General features: G+C 47.6%; 1 protein-coding gene and 1 pseudogene across 1 annotated transcript; both read right to left on the bottom strand.

Moving 5' to 3' along the window:
- The window catches only part of LOC147118854 (uncharacterized), a 305,497-nt pseudogene that overhangs the window by 100,625 nt on the left and 187,347 nt on the right, over nt 1–17,525 (bottom strand).
- On the bottom strand, nt 1,248–3,350 carry LOC147118855 (uncharacterized). Its single transcript, XM_085984639.1, has one exon. The coding sequence runs from the start codon at nt 2,409–2,411 to the stop codon at nt 1,629–1,631; it is 783 nt and encodes a 260-aa protein (XP_085840765.1). The 5' UTR covers nt 2,412–3,350; the 3' UTR covers nt 1,248–1,628.

The raw sequence follows: 17,525 nt of genomic DNA, 5'->3' as shown, positions 1-17,525 counted from the left end.
GTACCTTTAAGAGAATAACTGGTCTCAGACTGCAGTACCGGCAGTGACCACCCCTGTATAAAAAGCGCTAGAGAGCCTCTGTTGTTTAGTTTCGTTATTGACTTCCACCAGTAAAGATCTGTTTGCTTTCTCTCCTGCTAGTCCGTGTCTCAATCATTCACGGACTTAACACTATCCTTGATTAATCCTTGCCTCTCCAAGTGGAGACTAATTCTGTCCCTCAGAATTGTTTCCAATAATTTCCCTACCACTGATGTTAGGCTCACTGGCCTGTAATTCCCTGGTTTATCCCTACTACCCTTCCTGAATAATGGTACTACGTTAGCTGTCCTCCAGTCCTCTGGCACCTCCCCTGTGACCAGAGAGGTTCTGAAAATTTGTGTCAGAGCCCCTGCAATCTCATCCCTTGCCTCACAGAGCAACCTGGGATACATCTCTCTGGGCCTGGGGATTTATCCACTTTTAAGCCCCCTAAAACCGCTAGTACCTCCTCCCTCTCAATGCTAATTTGTTCAAGTAAATCACAATCCTCCTGCTTGATTTCTATGCCTACATCATCCTTCTCCATAGTGAACACAGATGCAAAATATTCATTTAAAACCTCACCTACATCTTCTGGCTCTACACACAGATTGCCACTTTGGTCCCGAATGGGCCCTACTCTTTCCCTGGTTATCCTCTTGCCATTAATATACTTATAAAACACCCTGGGATTTTCCTTTATTTTGCCCACCAGTGTTTTTTCATGCCCCCTCTTCACTCTCCTAATTTATTTTTTAAGTACCCCCCTGCACTTTTTATACTCCTCTAGGGCTTCCACTGTTTTTAGTCCTTTGTATCTGCCAAAAGCCTCCCTTTTTTCCCTAATCAATTCTTGTATATCCCTTGACATCCAGAGTTCCCTGGACTTGCTGGTCCCACCCTTGACCTTTACAGGAACATGTTGGCATTGTACTCTCTCTATTTCCTTTCTGAATGACTCCCACTGCTCTGATGTGGATTTTCCGACAAGTAGCTGATCCCAGTCCACTTTGGCCAGATCCTGCCTTATCATATTAAAATCGGCCTTCCCCCAATTTAGAACCTTTATTTCTGGTCCATCTTTGTCCTTTTCCATGACTACCTTAAATCTCACCGAATTATGGTCACTGTCACCAAAATGCTCTCCTACTGACACTTCTGTGTAGTAGTGAGCTCCAGCCAGGTGATGCTAAACACTCAGGTGAGAAGACAAAAATCTACAAAAATGCATTGAAAACAAAGCTGATTTATTTGACACATATCCGGAATATTAAACTCCAGCCCAGTTATAGGGTTATTAACTTCAGCAGAAACAAAACCCAACTGTCAGAATGAACATGGTTCAGTCCTGAATGTGATTAACAGCAGCAACAACAGCAGAATCCAACCCCTGCAGTCACTTGTGAACTGGCTGGTGTCTCAGCAGGTTGGATGACCGATTGAATCCCTCCCCACCCACGGAGCAAGTGAACGGCCTCTCCCCAGTGTGAACTGGCTGGTGTATCAGCAGGGTGGATGAACGAGTGAATCCCTTCCCACACACAGAGCAGGTGAACGGCCAATCCCCAGTGGGAGTACGTTGGTGTTGCATCAGTTTCCTTTTGCTTTTAAAGCTCTTCGCAGTCAGAACATTTAAAAGGTCTTTCATTAGTGTGAACAAGTTGATGATCAGTGAGGTGGGATGAGCGAGTGAATCTCTTCCCACTCATGCAGCAGGTGAACGGTCTCTCCCCAGTGTGAGTGCGCTGGTGTACAGTGAGTTTAGATGACCGCCTGAACCCAGTCCCGCAGTGAGAGCGCCTGAACGGCCTCTCATCAGTGTGAACACGTTGATGACTCATCAGTTCCCCGGAACTTTTATAGCACTTCCCGCAGCCCAGGCATTTAAAAGATCTCTCCTTAGTGTGAACTCGCTGGTGTATCAGCAGGTTGGATGAATTAGTGAATCCCTTCCCAGACTTGGAGCAGGTGAACGGTCTCTCCCCGGTGTGAATGCGTTGGTGTCTCAGCAGACCACTTGCACTTTTAAAGCTCAGTTCACACTTAGAACATTTAAAAGGTCTCTTGTCAGAGTGAACAAGCTGGTGTTTCCGCAGGGTGGATGACTGAGTGAATCTTTTCCCACACATGGAGCAGGTGAACACCCTCTCCCCAGTGTGAACTCGCTGGTGTTGCAGCAGGTGGGATGACCGAGTGAATCCATTTCCACACACGGAGCAGCTGAACGGCCGCTCCCCGGTGTGACTGCATCGATGAGTTTCCAGGTGGGACGGGGAATTGAATCCCTTCCCACAGTCCCCACATTTCCACGCTTTCTCTATGGTGCGGGTGTGCTTGTGTCTCTGCAGGTTGGGCAATCGGTTGAAGCCTCGTCCACACACAGAACACATGTACGGTTTCTCCCAGCTGTGAATGGTGCGATGATTTTTCAGGCTGTGTTAAAACTCTTCCCACAGTCAGTGCACTGGAACACTCTCACTCGGGTGTGTGTGTCTCGGTGCTTTTCCAGTCACACTGATGTTTGAAATCTTTTCCCGCAGACAGAACAGAGAAAAAGGCCAATGATATTCAGGTCCTGATGAATCAAGTGACTCTGTCAGATCGTGTTGTGATGGGGCAAGTTATTGACTTGGATAGAAAACTGGTTGGCAGACAGAAAGCAAAGAGTTGGAATAAACGGGTCTTTTTCCGAGTGGCAGGCAGTGACTAGTGGGGTACCGCAGGGATCGGTCCTTGGACCCCAGCTATTCACAATATATATTAATGATCTAGACAAGGGAATGAGATGTGATATCTCCAGGTTTGCAGATGACACAAAGCTGGGTGGGCATGTGTGCTGTGAGGAGGATGCCGAGAAACTCCAGTATGATTTGGACAGGTTGGGTGATTGGGCAGAAGCATGGCAGATGCAATATAACGTGGATAAATGTGAGGTTATCCACTTTGGCGTCAAAAACAGGAAGGCAAATTATTATCTGAATGGCAATAGGTTGGGAGAAGGGGAAGTGCAATGAGACCTGGGTGTCCTTGTGCACCAGTCGCTGAAGGTAAGCATGCAGGTGCAGCAGGCGGTTAATAAGGCAAATGGTATGTTGGCCTTCGTAGCGAGAGGGTTCGAGTACAGGAACAAGGATGTCTTGCTGCAGTTGTACAGGGCCTTGGTGAGACCACATCTTGAGTATTGTGTGCAGTTTTGGTCGCCTTATCTGAGGAAAGATGTTCTTGCCATGGAGGGAGTGCAGCGAAGATTCACCAGGCTGATACCTGGGATGGCAGGAATGACGTATGAGGGGAGATTGGGTCGATTGGGCTTATACTCGCTGGACTTTAGAAGAATGAGAGGGGATCTCATTGAAACTTATAAAATTCTGACAGGACTAGATGCAGGAAGGATGTTCCCGATTGTCGGGGAGTCCAGAACCAGGGGTCAGAGTTTAAGGATAAGGGGTAAGCCATTTAGGACAGAGATGAGGAGGAATTTCTTCACCCAGAGAGTGGTGAACCTGTGGAATTCTCCACCATAGAGTCATAGAGTTTTACAGCACAGAAAGAGGCCCTTCGGTCCATCGTGTCTGCGCCGCCCATCCATCCCTGTCCAGTCTAATCCCATTTTCCAGCATTTGGTCCATAGCCTTGTATGCAATGGCATTTCAAGTGCTCATCCAAATGCTTCTTGAATGTTGTGAGGGTTCCTGCCTCTACCACCCTTTTAGGCATTGAGTTCCACATTCCAACCACCCTCTGGGTGAAGAAGTTCCTCCTCAAATCCCCTCTAAATCTCCTGCCCCTTACCCTGAATCTATGCCCCCTTGTTATTGACCCCCCTACTAAGGGGAAAAGTTCCTCTTTATCTACCCTATCTATGCCCCTCATCATTTTGTACACCTCAATCAGGTCCCCCCTCAGCCTTCTTTGCTCCAAGGAAAACAACCCCAGCCTGTTTAGTCTTTCTTCATAGCTGAGGCGCTCCATCCCAGGTAACATCCTGGTGAATCTTCTCTGCACCCTCTCCAAAGCAATCACATCCTTCCTATAGTGAGGCGACCAGAACTGCACACAGTACTCCAGCTGTGGCCTCACCAGCGTTTTGTACAGCTCCATCATAACCTCCCTGCTCTTATATTCTATGCCTCGGCTAATGAAGGCAAGTATCCCATATGCCTTTTTAACCACCTTATCTACCTGTTCCGCTGCCTTCAGGGATCTATGTACATGTACACCAAGGTCCCTCTGACCCTCTGTACTTCCTAGGGTCCTACCACTCATTGTGTATTCCCTTGCCTTATTTGTCCATCCAAAATGCATCACCTCGCACTTTTCAGGGTTAAATTCCATTTGCCACTTTTCCGCCCATCTGACCAACCCGTTTATATCATCCTGTAGCCTGAGGCTTTCCTCCTCGCAATTTACCACCCCACCAATTTTCGTGTCATCTGCGAACTTACTGATCATACCTTTTACATTCTCATCCAAATCATTTATGTAGATCACAAACAACAAGGGACCCAGCACCGATCCCTGAGGTACCCCACTGGACACAGGCTTCCAGTCACAAAAGCAACCTTCGACCATCACCCTCTGCCTCCTGCCACTCAGCCAGTTTAGGATCCAACGCGCCAAGGCACCCTGGATCCCATGGGCTCTTACCTTCTTGACCAGTCTCCTATGCGGGACTTTGTCAAAAGCTTTACTGAAGTCCATGTAAACCACATCCACAGCATTTCCCTCATCCACCCCCCTAGTCACCCCCTCGAAAAATTCAATCAGATTTGTCAGACATGATTTACCCTTGACAAAGCCATGCTGACTATCCCCGATTAATCCTTGCCTCTCCAAGTGGAGACTAATTTTGTCCCTCAGAATTTTTTCCAATAATTTCCCTACCACAGATGTTAGGCTCACTGGCCTGTAATTCCCTGGTTTATCCCTGCTACCCTTCTTGAATAATGGTACTACGTTAGCTGTTCTCCAGTCCTCTGGTACATCCCCTGTGGCCAGAGAGGCTACCATAGAAGGCAGTAGCGGCCAATTCATTAAATATATTCAAGAAGTAGTTGGATATATTTCTTAAGGCTAAAGGGATCAAGGGATATGGGTAGAAAGCAGGGACAGGGTACTGAATTTGGATGATCAGCCATGATCTCATTGAATGGCAGAGCAGGCTCGAGGGGCCGAATGGCCTACTCCTGCTCCTATCGTCTATGTTTGTATGTTTGGTTTGAGTTTCCCGACTTTAAATCCTCCCCTTCTAATACCCTGTAAAAGGAGTTTACAAAAGTCATCACTGTAAGTACAGGATAGAAATTCAGAACAGACAATTCTAGTTTCTATGGAACATTCTTTCCTCTCTTGTTCCCCCAAAGTTGTAAATCCCCATCCCACACACTCTCCATTCTCCCTGTGCTGAAATCTAAACCCATCGCACCATCTCCAACATTTCTTTCCTCCACTCCCAGTTTTGCCCTCCATCTGCTCTGGTTGGGTTCAGTTCTACACCCACTGTGTGCAGAGTGAGAATAAAATCAATGAGTCAGTGATTGTCTTTCTGGGTCACTGGGACCCTGATGCCCCGCCCACTCTCTGTTCCTATACAAAGATGGCCGTGCATGCGCCGTGCTGCAGGTAGAACCGGTCTGTCCTTCCTCCACCAAGATGGCGGCGCGTAACCCGGGCCTGTCATCGAGAAAAAGCCTCACCGCTGCCGTCCGGCGGAACATAAGAACATAAGAAATAGGAGCAGGAGTAGGCCAATCGGCCCCTCGAGTCTGTTCCGCCATTCAATAAGATCATGGCTGATCTGATCCTAACCGCCAATCTACTATCACAGAACCATCTCCTGAATCTAACAGAATTAGACACACAAAATAGGAGCAGGGTCAGGCTACATGGCCCCTGGGCCCGCTCCGCTACCCACAGGGCCATGACCGATCCGAACCTAGACTCATGTCCAAATTCCTGCCCGCTCCCCATAACTCTTTTTTCCCTTTACTTCTAGGAAACTGTCTATTTCTGTTTTAAATTTATGTAATGATGTAGTTTCTACAGCTTTTTGGGGCAGCATATTCCATGGACCTACCACCCTCTGAGTGAAGTAGCTCCTCCTCATCTCAGTTTTGAAAGAGCAGCCCCTTATTCTAAGACTATGCCCCCTAGTTCTAGTTTCACCCATCATCGGGAACATCCTCCCCGCATCCACCCGATCCAACCCCTTCACAATCTTATATGTTTCAATAAGATCGCCTCTCATTCTTCTGAACTCCAATGAGTAGAGTCCCAATCTACTCAACCTCTCCTCATATGTCCATCCCCTCATCCCCGGGATTAACCGAGTGAACCTTCTTTGTACTGACTCGAGAGCAAGTATGTCTTTTCTTAAGTATGGACACCAAAACTGTATGCAGTATTCCAGTTGCGGTCTCACCAATACCTTGTCCAAATGAAGCAATACCTCCCTATTTTTATATTCTATCCCCCTAGCAATGAAAGCCAACATTCCATTGGCCTTCTTAATCACTTGCTGCACCTGCATACCAACCTTTTGAGTTTCGTGCACCAGGACCCTCAGATCCCTTTGTACTTCAGTATTTTCCAGTTTCTTGCCATTAAGATAATAACTTGCTCTACGATTTTTCCTGCCAAATGCATATCCACACACTTTCCAATATTGTATTCCATCTGCCAAATCTCTGCCCACTTACTTAGCCTATCTATGTCCCCTTGCAGGTTTTTTATGTCCTCCTCACTCACTACTTTCCCTCCCATCTTTGTATCATCTGCAAACTTTGATATGTTACACTCGGTCCCCTCCTCCAAATCGTTAATATAGATTGTAAAGAGTTGGGGGCCCAGCACTGACCCCTGCAGAACACCACTAGTTACTGATTGCCAGTCCGAGAATGAACCATTTATCCCAACTCTCTGCCTTCTGTTAGATAGCCAATCCTCTATCCATGCCAGAATATTACCCCCAATCCCATGATTTTTTATCTTAAGCAATAATCTTTTGTGTGGCACCTTGTCAAATGCCTTTTGGAAGTCTAAATACACTACGTCCACTGGTTCCCCTTTATCCACCCTATATGTTACTTCCTCAAAGAACTCCAGCAAATTTGTCAAACATGACTTCCCCTTCATAAAACCATGCTGACTTTGTCCTATTAAATTATGATTATCCAAATGTCATGTTACTGTCTCCTTAATAATGGACTCCAATATTTTACCTACCACAGATGTTAGGCTAACCGGTCTATAGTTTCCAGCCTTCTGTCTACTGCCCTTTTTAAATAAGGGCATTACATTAGCAGTTTTCCAGTCTGCCGGGACCTTTGCTGAGTCCAGGGAGTTTTGGAAAATTATTACCAATGCATCCACAATCCCTACCGCCACTTCCCTCAAGACCCTAGGATGTAAGCCATCAGGTCCAGGTGATTTATTCGCCTTGGGTCCCATTATTTTACCGAGTACCCCTTCCTTAGTGATTTTGATCGTGTTTAGCTCCTCCCGCCCTATAGCCCCCTGTTTGTCCAGAGTTGAGATATTCTTAGTGTCTTCTACTGTAAAGACTGATACAAAATATTCATTCAGTGTTTTTGCCATCTCCATATTTCCCACCATTAATTTCCCAGTCTCATCCTCTAAGGGACCAACATTTACTTTAGCCACCCTTTTTCTTTTTATATAACTATAAAAACTCTTACTATCTGTTTATATATTTTTTGCTAATTTACTTTCATAATCTATCTTCCCTTTCTTAATCAATCTTTTTGTTATTTTTTGCTGTCTTTTAAAGTTTTCCCAATGCTCGATCCTCCCGCTAGATTTGGCTACCTTATATGCCCTTGTTTTTAGTCGAGTACTCTCCTTAATTTCTTTACTTAGCCACGGATGGCTGTCTTTTCTTTTACACCCTTTTCTTCTCAGTGGAATATTTTTTTTTTGGAAGTTGTAAAATAACTCCTTAAATGTACACCACTGATCATGTATCGTCTTACCCTTTAATCTATTTTCCCAATCCACTCTACTCAATTCCGCTCTCACACCTTCATAGTCTCCTTTATTCAAGCTTAGCACGCTTGTTTGAGATCCAGCCTTCTCACCCTCTAATTGAATATGGAATTCAACCATGCTATGGTCACTCATTCCAAGGGGATCCTTTACTAGGACATTTTTAATTAATCTTGTCTTGTTACACAGGACCAGATCTAAGGTTGCTTGCCCCCTGGTCGGTTCAGTTACATACTGCTCAAGAAACCCATCCCTAATACACTCAATGAACTCATCCTCAAGGCAGCCCTGCCCAATTTGATTTGTCCAATTAAAATGATAGTTAAAATCCCCCATAATTATAGATGCTCCCTTATTACAAGCCTCAACTATTTCCTGATTGATACTCCGTCCAACAGAGTTGCAACTGTTCGGAGGCCTATAGACGATGCCCACTAGTGTTTTTTCCCCCTTATTATTCCTTACCTCCACCCAAACTGTTTCATTATCCTGATCTTTTGACCCAATATCATTTCTCTGTATTACAGTGATTCCTTCCTTTATTCACATAGCCACCCCACCTCCCCTTCCTTCCTGCCTGTCCTTCCTGATCATTAAATAACCTGGTATGTTTAATTCCCAGGCATTGTCACCCTGCAGCCATGTTTCTGTAATGGCCACAAGATCATACCCATATGTAGTTATTTGTGCCATTAACTCGTCTATTTTGTTACGAATGCTACATGCATTCAGATAGAGAACTTTCAAATATGTTTTGTGACACTTAGTTCCTGCTTTTGCCCTTTTTATTACTTTACCTATTACTCCATACCTTCTGCCCCTTCCTGACATGCTCTGGTTTTTAATTTCCACACTGCTACCTAAGTCTATGACCTTCTCTGTTGTCATTTTTATTATTTGCTCTCTAGGAACCTCCCCCCACGAGTTAGTTTAAAGCCCTCTCTACAGCCCTAGTTATATGATCCGCCAGGACTCTAGTCCCAGCACTGGCCAAGTGAAGCCCGTCCCAACGGAACAGCTCCCTCCTGCCCCAGTACTGGTGCCAGTGTCCCAGGAAGCAAAACCCATTTCTCCCACACCAGTCTTTGAGCCACGCATTTAACTCTCTAATTTTATTTGTCCTAGCCAAATTCGCTCGTGGCTCAGGTAATAATCCAGAGATTATTACCCTTGAGGTTCTGTTTTTTAATTTGACCCCTAGCTGCTCATACTCCTTTAACAGAACTGGCTTCCTAGTCCTATCTACGTCGTTTGTACCAACATGGACCGCGACAACTGGATCCACCCCCTCCCACTGCAAGTTTCTTTCCAGCCCAGAGGAGATGTCCTTAACCCTGGCACCGGGTAGGCAACACAGCCTTTGGGACTCTAGCTCTCGGCTGCAGAGAACTCTATCTATCCCCCTAATAATACTATCCCCTACCACTACAACATTTCTATTTACTCCCCCTCTTGAATGGCCCCCCGTTCCACGGTGCTGTGGCCAGGTTGCTCATCCTCCCTGCAGTCCCTGCTCCCGTCCCCACAGGGAGTAAGAACCTCAAACCTGTTGGACAAGAGCAAGGGCTGCAGCTCCTCCAGCTCTACCTCCTGGATCCCCGTACCTGCCTCACTCATAGTCACACCGTCCTGTCCCTGACCATGGGCTACATCTGAGTTACTTAACTTCATAGGTGTGACCACCTCCTGATACACAGAGTCCAGGTACTTCTCCCCCTCCCTGATGTGTCGCAGTGTCTGCAGCAACCTTAAAAACTATAAACCACAGACTTAAAGTTTTAAAACGAGAGAAATACTCCAACCAATCACCTACCTGTTTTGTGATGACGTCACACCTTGAATACTTTTTACCTCTCTCCTTGCCTGAGATTGGAGATTGGTGAGGCCTACCTGAGCCTCTGGGGCCTCTTGTAGTCGCTCTGCCGTGCTGCTCCGCCTCCACCCGCTGCCGGTGCCGCACTGAGGCCTACCTGAGCCTCTGGGGCCTCTTGTAGTCGCTCTGCCACGCTGCTCCGCCGCCACCCGCTGCCGGTGCCGCACTGAGGCCTACCTGAGCCTCTGGGGCCTCTTGTAGTCGCTCTGCCATGCTGCTCCGCCTCCACCTGCTGCCGATGCCGCACTGAGGCCTACCTGAGCCTCTGGGGCCTCTTGTAGTCGCTCTGCCACGCTGCTCCACCTCCACCCGCTGCCGATGCCGCACTGAGGCCTACCTGAGCTCTGGGGCAGACCGGGCCGCTGGATCTCATTCGGGCCTGAGGCCGTTCTCCAGCTTTATAAACCCTGCGGCGCGGCCTACCCGCAGTTTATTAATCTCCTGACCCCGCTCCCGCCGACCTGCAGCTCCGCCCGGCAACCGCGTCAGCCTTTCTTTGTAAAGTCGGTGAGAGACACGTGACCCGGGCCCACAGCCTGATTGACGGGAGCTTCCAACCAATAGGGAGCGAGCGGGGCGGGGCTGGAGGAGCGAGCCGGCGGCGGGTCCTCCAACCAATCGGGGAGCCCGAGGGGCGGGACTAGCTCCGGCTGATTGTCTGATCCGCAGGGCAGCGAGTTTCTCCAGTCCCTTGTTCAGGGCCCGGGGCCAGGGGAGGCTGTGGGCCTTTATTCCCCTTATTGGACACAAGGCTCTTTGTCTCACAACACACTGGCTCAGGTTTTAATAGAGACTTTTTAAATTCATCAATAAAAGCAAATAAACCTGGATGCGTCTGAAGAATAAACTTTTTAATATTTAGGAGTAAAAGTACAAGTTTCTTTTCCTCTGGGGAATTTATTATCAGTTTCAGGGAACAACAACAACCACTTGTATTTATAAAGCGCCTTTAATGTAGTAAAACATCCCAAGGCTCTTCACAGGATCGTTATAAAACAAAATTTGACACCGAGCCACATAAGGAGACATTCGGGCAGACGACCAAAAGCTTGGTCAAAGAGGTAGGTTTTAAGGAGCATCTTAAAGAAGGAGAGAGAGGTAGAGAGATGGAGAGGTTTAGGGAAGGAATTCCAGAGCTTAGGGCCCAGGCAGCTGAAGGCACGGCCGCCAATGGTGGAGTGATTAAAATCGGGGATGCTCAAGAGGCCAGAATTAGAGGAGCGCAGATATCTCAGCAGGTTGTGGGGCTGGAAGAGATTACAGAGATAGGGAGGGGCGAGGCCACGGAGGGATTTGAAAACAAGGATGAGAATTTTAAGGATGAGACACTTGAGGAAAAGCAGGGAGTGGGGGAGGGTCAAGCCCTTCTGGGACAGGGTCGCTAATTCTGTTCTGCGACAGTTACTGGGACAGACTGTATCTCCCCTCTCCTCCACACAGGGATTTGTGGTAGTTAAAGGGACAGCGATTCGCCTTGTTCTGCGAGATTGTAATTAAAGGGACACTACTCTGAGATGGCTGCGAACTTTTAGTGCTGCCAGCCTTTCTAAAACATCTTCCTTTCTTTGAGGATCTGTGTGAACTCGCTGGTGACTCAGAAGGTTGGATGAACTCTGAAACCTCTTTACACAGTCAGAACATTTAAAGGGTCTCATCGGTTCTGGGGCAGGAGGGATCTGGTTAACAGTGATCACAATATCATTAGGTTTAAAGTAGTTATGGAAAGGGACAAAGAAAAATCAACGGTGAAAATACCCAGCTGGAAGAGAGCCAATTTCAGTGATTTGAGAAGAGATTGAGCACAGGTGGACTGGAAACAAAGATTGTCCAGGAAAACAGTGAATGACCAATGGCAGGCCTTCAAGGCTGAGATAGTTCGGGTACAAACCAAACATATTCCCATAAGGAGGAAAGATGGGCATCCAAAGCCAGAGCTCCCTGGATGAGAAAGGATATCGAGGTTCGAATAAAACAGAAAAAGGTTTACGACAAATGTCAGGTACAGAATACAGTCAAAAACCAGGAGAATACAGAGAGTGCGGGGGAAATTGAAACAGGATATAAGAAGGGCAAAGAGACAATATGAGAAAAGATTAGCGGGTAACATAAAAGAGAACCCCAAAATCTTCTATAAACATATGAAAAGTAAAAGGATAGTTAAACGAATGGTGGGGCCGATTAGGGACCAAGTAGGAGCTCATCATACGGAGGCAGAGGGCGTGGCTGAGGTACTGAATGAGTACTTAGCATCTGTCTTCACAAAAGAAGAGGATGAAGTTAATGTCGCAGCAGAGGAGGGGGGAGTAGAGAAATTGGATAAAAATAGATAGAAAGGAGGTGCTAAATAGGTTGTCATCACTCAACGTTAACAAGTCACCCGGTCCAGATGCGATGCATCCTAGATTGCTGAGGGAAGCTAGGGTGGAGACAGCAGAAGCTCCGACCACAATCTTTCAGTCTCCTTCAGATATATGGGAGTGGTGCCAGAAGACTGGAGGATTGCAAATGTTACAGCCTGTTTAAAAAAGGGGAGAGGGATAAACCTGGTAACTACAGGCCAATCAGTCTAATGTCAGTGTGGGTGAACAACTAGAGACCATTGTCGAGGACAAAATTAATTCTCACTTGGAGAAGCATGGGTTAATAAGGGGCAGCCAGTATGGATTTGTTAAAGGTAAATCGTGTCTGACTAACCTGATTGAGTTCTTTGATGAAGTAACAGAGGGTTGATGAAGGTAGTGCAGTAGATGTTGTATATATGGACTTTCTAAAGACATTTGATAAAGTACCACATAAGAGACTTACTTGGAAAATAGAAGCACAGGGAATTAAAGGGCTGATGGTAATTTGGGTATATAATTGTCTAAGGGAGAGGAGACAGTGAGCAGTGCTGAGGGATGTTTTTCTGACTGGAGGGAAGTATGCAGTGGGTTCCCCCAGGGGTCAGGATTAGGACCATTGCTATTCTTGTTATATATAACTGACCTGGACTTGGGTATAGGTGTACAATTTTGAAATTTACGGATGATACAAAACTTGGCAACGTAGTAAATAGTGAGCATAGTAGTAGCAGACTTCAGAAGGACAGAGACAGGCTGTGAAATGAGCAGACACAAGGCAGATGAAATTAAATGAGGATAAGTGTGAAGTGATGCACTTTGGGAGAAACAACAGGGAGAGGCCGTATAATCTAAATGGGACTATTTTGAGGGGGTGCAAGAGCAGAGGGACCTGGGGGTCCATATTCACAAATCTTTGAAAGTGCCACGGCAAGTTGGTGAGGCGGTTCAGAAAGCGTATGGGATACTTGGCTTTGTAAATAGGGCCATTGAATACAAAAACAAGGAAGTTACACTAAACCTTTACAAATCACTAGTTAGGAACATAGGACAGGAGGAGGCCATTCAGCCCCTCGAGCCTGTTCCGCCATTCAATGAGATCATGACTGATCTGCGAACTAACTCCATACACCCGCCTTTGGCCCATATCCCTTAATACCTTTGGGTAACAAAAACCTATCAATCTCAGATTTAAAATTAACAATTGATCTCGCATCAATTGCCGATTGCGGAAGAGAGTTCCAAACTTCTACCACCCTTTGTGTGTAGAAGTGTTTCCTAATTTCACTCCTGAAAGGTCTGGCTCTAATTTTTAGACTATGTCCCCAGTCCTAGAATCCCCAACCAGCGGAAATAGTTTCTCTCTATCGACCCTATCTGTTCCCCTTAATATCCTGAAAACTTCGATTAGATCACACCTTAACCTTCTAAATTCCAGGGAATACAACCCTAATTTGTGTAATCTCTCCCCGTAACTTAACCCTTGAAGTCCGGGTATCATTCTGGTAAACCTACGCTGCACTCCCTCCAAGGCCAATATATCCTTCCTAAGGTGTGGTGCCCAGAACTGCTCACAGTACTCCAGGTGTGGTCTAACCAGGGTTTTGTACAGCTGCAGGGTTTTGCCCTCAGCTGGAGTCTTGTGTACAGTTCTGGGCACCACACTTTAGGAAGGATGTCAAGGCCTTGGAGAAGGTGCAGAGGAGGTTGACCAGGATGGTACCAGGGATGAGGGACTTCAGTTTTGTGGAGAGATTGGAGAAGCTGGGATTGTTCCCCTTAGAGCAGAGAAGGTTAAGAGGAGACCTAATAGAGGTGTTCAAAATGATGAGGGGTTTTGATCGAGCAAGTAGGGAGAAACTGTTCACTCTGGCAAGTGGGTCGGTAACCAAAGGTCACAGATTTAAAATAGTTGCTGAAAGAACTAGAGGGAAATGAGGAGAATTGTTTTCACACAGAGGGTTGTTAAGATCTGGAACGCACCATCTGAAAGGATGCTGGAATCAGGTTCCACAGGAACTTTCAAACGGTAATTGGACGTGTACTTGAAGAGGACTAGTTTGCAGAGTTCTGGGGATAAAGCTGGGGTTTGGGACTAAGTTGGACAGCTCTTTCAAAGAGCCGGCACAGACACGATGGGCCGAATCACCTCCTTCTGTGCTGTTAGATTCTATGATCAGTGTGAAGACGCTGGTGTCCCTTAAGGCTCTTAGAGCTTTTAAAGCTCTGCCCACAGTCAGAACATTTAAAGGGTCTCTCGTCAGTGTGAACAAGCTGGTGTGACAGGAGGGTGGATGACACAGTGAATCCCTTCCCACACATGGAGCAGGTGAACGGCCTCTTCCCAGTGTGAACTCGCTGGTGTTGCTTGAGCTCCCGGGGGATTTTAAAACTCTTCCCACACTCAGAACATTTAAAGGGTCTCTCATTAGTGTGAACTCGCTGGTGTCCCTTCAGCTCCCCAGGGCTTTTAAAGCTCTTCCCACAGTCAGAACAGTTAAATGGTCTCTCATCGGTGTGAACATGCTCGTGTCTCAGCAGGGTGGAGGATTTCAAGAATCCCTTCCCACACACGGAGCAGGTGAACAGCCTTTCCGCAGTGTGAGCTCGCTGGTGTCCCTTCATATCCCCGGGGCTTTTAAAGCTCTTCCCACAATCAGGACAGTTAAACGGCCTCTCATCAGTGTGAACAAGCTGGTGTCTCTTCAGCTTCCCGGAGCTTTTAAAGCTCTTCCCACAGTCAGAACATTTAAAGGATCTCTCGTCAGTGTGAACAAGCTGGTGTGTCCGCACGTTGGATGACTGAGTGAATCCCTTCCCACATTCGGAGCAGGTGAACGCTTTCTCCCCAGTGTGAACTCGCTGGTGTTCCTTGAGCTGCCCGGGGATTTTAAAACTCTTCCCACACTCAGAACATTTAAAGGGTCTCTCGTTAGTGTGAACTCGCTGGTGTCCCTTCAGCTCCCCAGAGCTTTTAAAGCTCTTCCCACAGTCAGAACATTTAAATGGTCTCTCATCAGTGTGAACAAGCTGGTGTCTCAGCAGGTTGGAAGACTGCAAGAATCCCTTCCCACACACAGAGCAGGTGAACGGCTTCTCCCCAGTGTGAACTCGCTGGTGTGTTTGCAGGTGGGATGAACAAACAAATCCCTTTCCACACATGGAGCAGGTGAACGGACTGTCCCTGGTGTGAATGCGTTGTTGAACTTCTATTGCAGATGGGGAACTGAATCCCTTCCCGCCGTCCCCACCTTTACCCGGTTTCTCCCCGGTGTGATACTGCATGTGTCTCGCCAGGTCAGGCAATCGGCTGAATCCGCGTCCACACACCGAACACGTGTGCGGTTTGTCATCGCTGCAATCACTGCTTTCTCCTTCCATGTGCAAAGGCCGATGATATTCAAGTCCTGATGAATCAAGCGACTTTGTCTGATCTTGACGTGATGTTTGGTCTGATCTTCCGGCCTGTAACTGCTCCACTTCTATAACCCTGTAAATTGAGATCAGAAAAGGGTCAGAGGCAAACTGTTGTTTAATTTTCCCCTTTCTGAACCCAGGGGCAGTGAAGCTGATTTTCAGGCTCCAGCTGCTGCACAGGTTGGTTGAAAGGATCAGCAGTAATGGCGGCTGTAATACGCACAAACCCCCGCGCTCCAGAAAGCGCTCTGTTGACGCTAAGTCCCGCGCATGTGCTCATGGCCCCCGCGCTCTCCCTCCTGCTCCACAATCGCCCGTCCCGATCGGTCCGCAACGCATATGCTCAGCACACAAAACCCCGCGGTTGGAACATCGGGCACGCATGCGGAGCCGCAACATCTGGTACGCGCGCGCGGCTCAGGTGGGGGCGAGTCGGTGTTTCGCCTCAGCCGCCAGGGAGGTGCGCATGCGCAGGACGACCCAACATTCTTCCTGTCAGCAATCACTCCCTCGTTTCTTTAATAAAAACAGAAAATGCTGGAAATACTCAGCAGGTCAGGCAGCATCTGTGGAGAGAGAAACAGAGTTAACGTTTCAGGTCGATGACCTGTCGTCAGAACTGCTTGTTCTTTAGTGTCAGCTGTGGCTCAGTGGGCAGCACTCTCTAGGTGGGAGGGGCTAGGAGTGAGCCAGGTGTGACTGGTTGCCTAATTGCAGCTGGGTGTTGGAGGGAGTTTTGTAAAAAGTTGGTGGTGTGTTTTGGGGTTTTGTTTTCAGGTTTTAGGGTCTTTTTGGCCCACAAAAAACAGCCAGATGGCTGCTGAGGGGTCCGGAGTGCCGGGCCCCTCAGAGGACAATATTCCCGAGAGGAATTTAATTAGGGAAGAAACTGTGGTGGGAAGGGGAAAAAAAAGGCCCAAAGATTTGGGCCGGGACCTCAGGAGGTTTGGTAAAGAAAATACGGTGGTGGTGCAATGTGAAGATAAGAAGATTCGAGCCTGGGCTATAATCCAGGCGGTTCATCAGGACTGTGGTGAGGGAAGCTGTTTTGCCTGCCGACCAAAACCAAATGTGGGATTTGAGGTGACGGTCAGTGGCCGTGAGGAGGTGGAAAAACTGCTGCTCAGTCTGAAAGTTGGGGAGAAATTCTTGGAGGTGACTCTGCTATATTCAGAGGAGGTGGTGGTTTCATTTTTGAACTTGCCTGTGTACATCGAGGATGAAGTGCTGAGCAAAACGTTGGAGTCATGGGACATTAAAATCTGTTCTGAAATAAAGAGGAGGTACTATCCGGGAACACGGGTAGCAGACGGAACCCGGTATGTATAGGTGCGGTTCCCAGAGGGAGTGAGGTCTTTGCCTTACAGTATGAAGTTTGAGACACTGGAAGGAGTGCAGTACTTTCGTGTGCTGCACGATAACCAAGTAAAGGTGTGTTACTATTGTCTGGGACATGACCATCTCGTAAGAAACTGTCCAGATTTGTATTGTTACAATTGCGGTGAGTCGGGACATATCGCTCGGAGCTGCAAGGCGGAGAGCTGTGGGGTGTGTCACAAAGGCCCCACCCACTGTGAGTGTGTGGCAGAAGGGAGCGAAGTGAGTGATGAGGAGATGGGAGAAGGAGCAGGAGAGGAGTGTGGAACGGCCGGAGGTGTGGTGCAGTCGGAGGACACAGCCGGTAAAATGAAGGAAAAAGGAGCACAGGAAGAGGCAGAGGTTGGCGGAGCGGAGATCGAGATGGAGATGGCGGAAAACACGGCGAGTGCTGTGGAGGGGAACAAAGACAGCAGCGGGCAGCAAGGGTCGAGTGCAGACTCGAGCCTTAGTGCAGTTCAGCTCCCCCTGGGGAGTCTGGTGTCTGCGGGGGG

This window comes from Somniosus microcephalus, chromosome 4, assembly GCF_052327205.1.
Source record: "Somniosus microcephalus isolate GS21.2 chromosome 4, FLI_Smic_1.0, whole genome shotgun sequence".
NCBI lineage: Eukaryota > Metazoa > Chordata > Chondrichthyes > Squaliformes > Somniosidae > Somniosus > Somniosus microcephalus.
The sequence above is the reverse complement of the archived record's forward strand: the minus strand, read 5'-3'. Positions and strand labels throughout refer to the sequence as shown.

Excerpts from the sequence above, each read along its gene's own strand:
- LOC147118855 (XM_085984639.1), bottom strand. The coding sequence starts at position 2,411 with ATGTGTTCTGTGTGTGGACGAGGCTTCAACCGATTGCCCAACCTGCAG.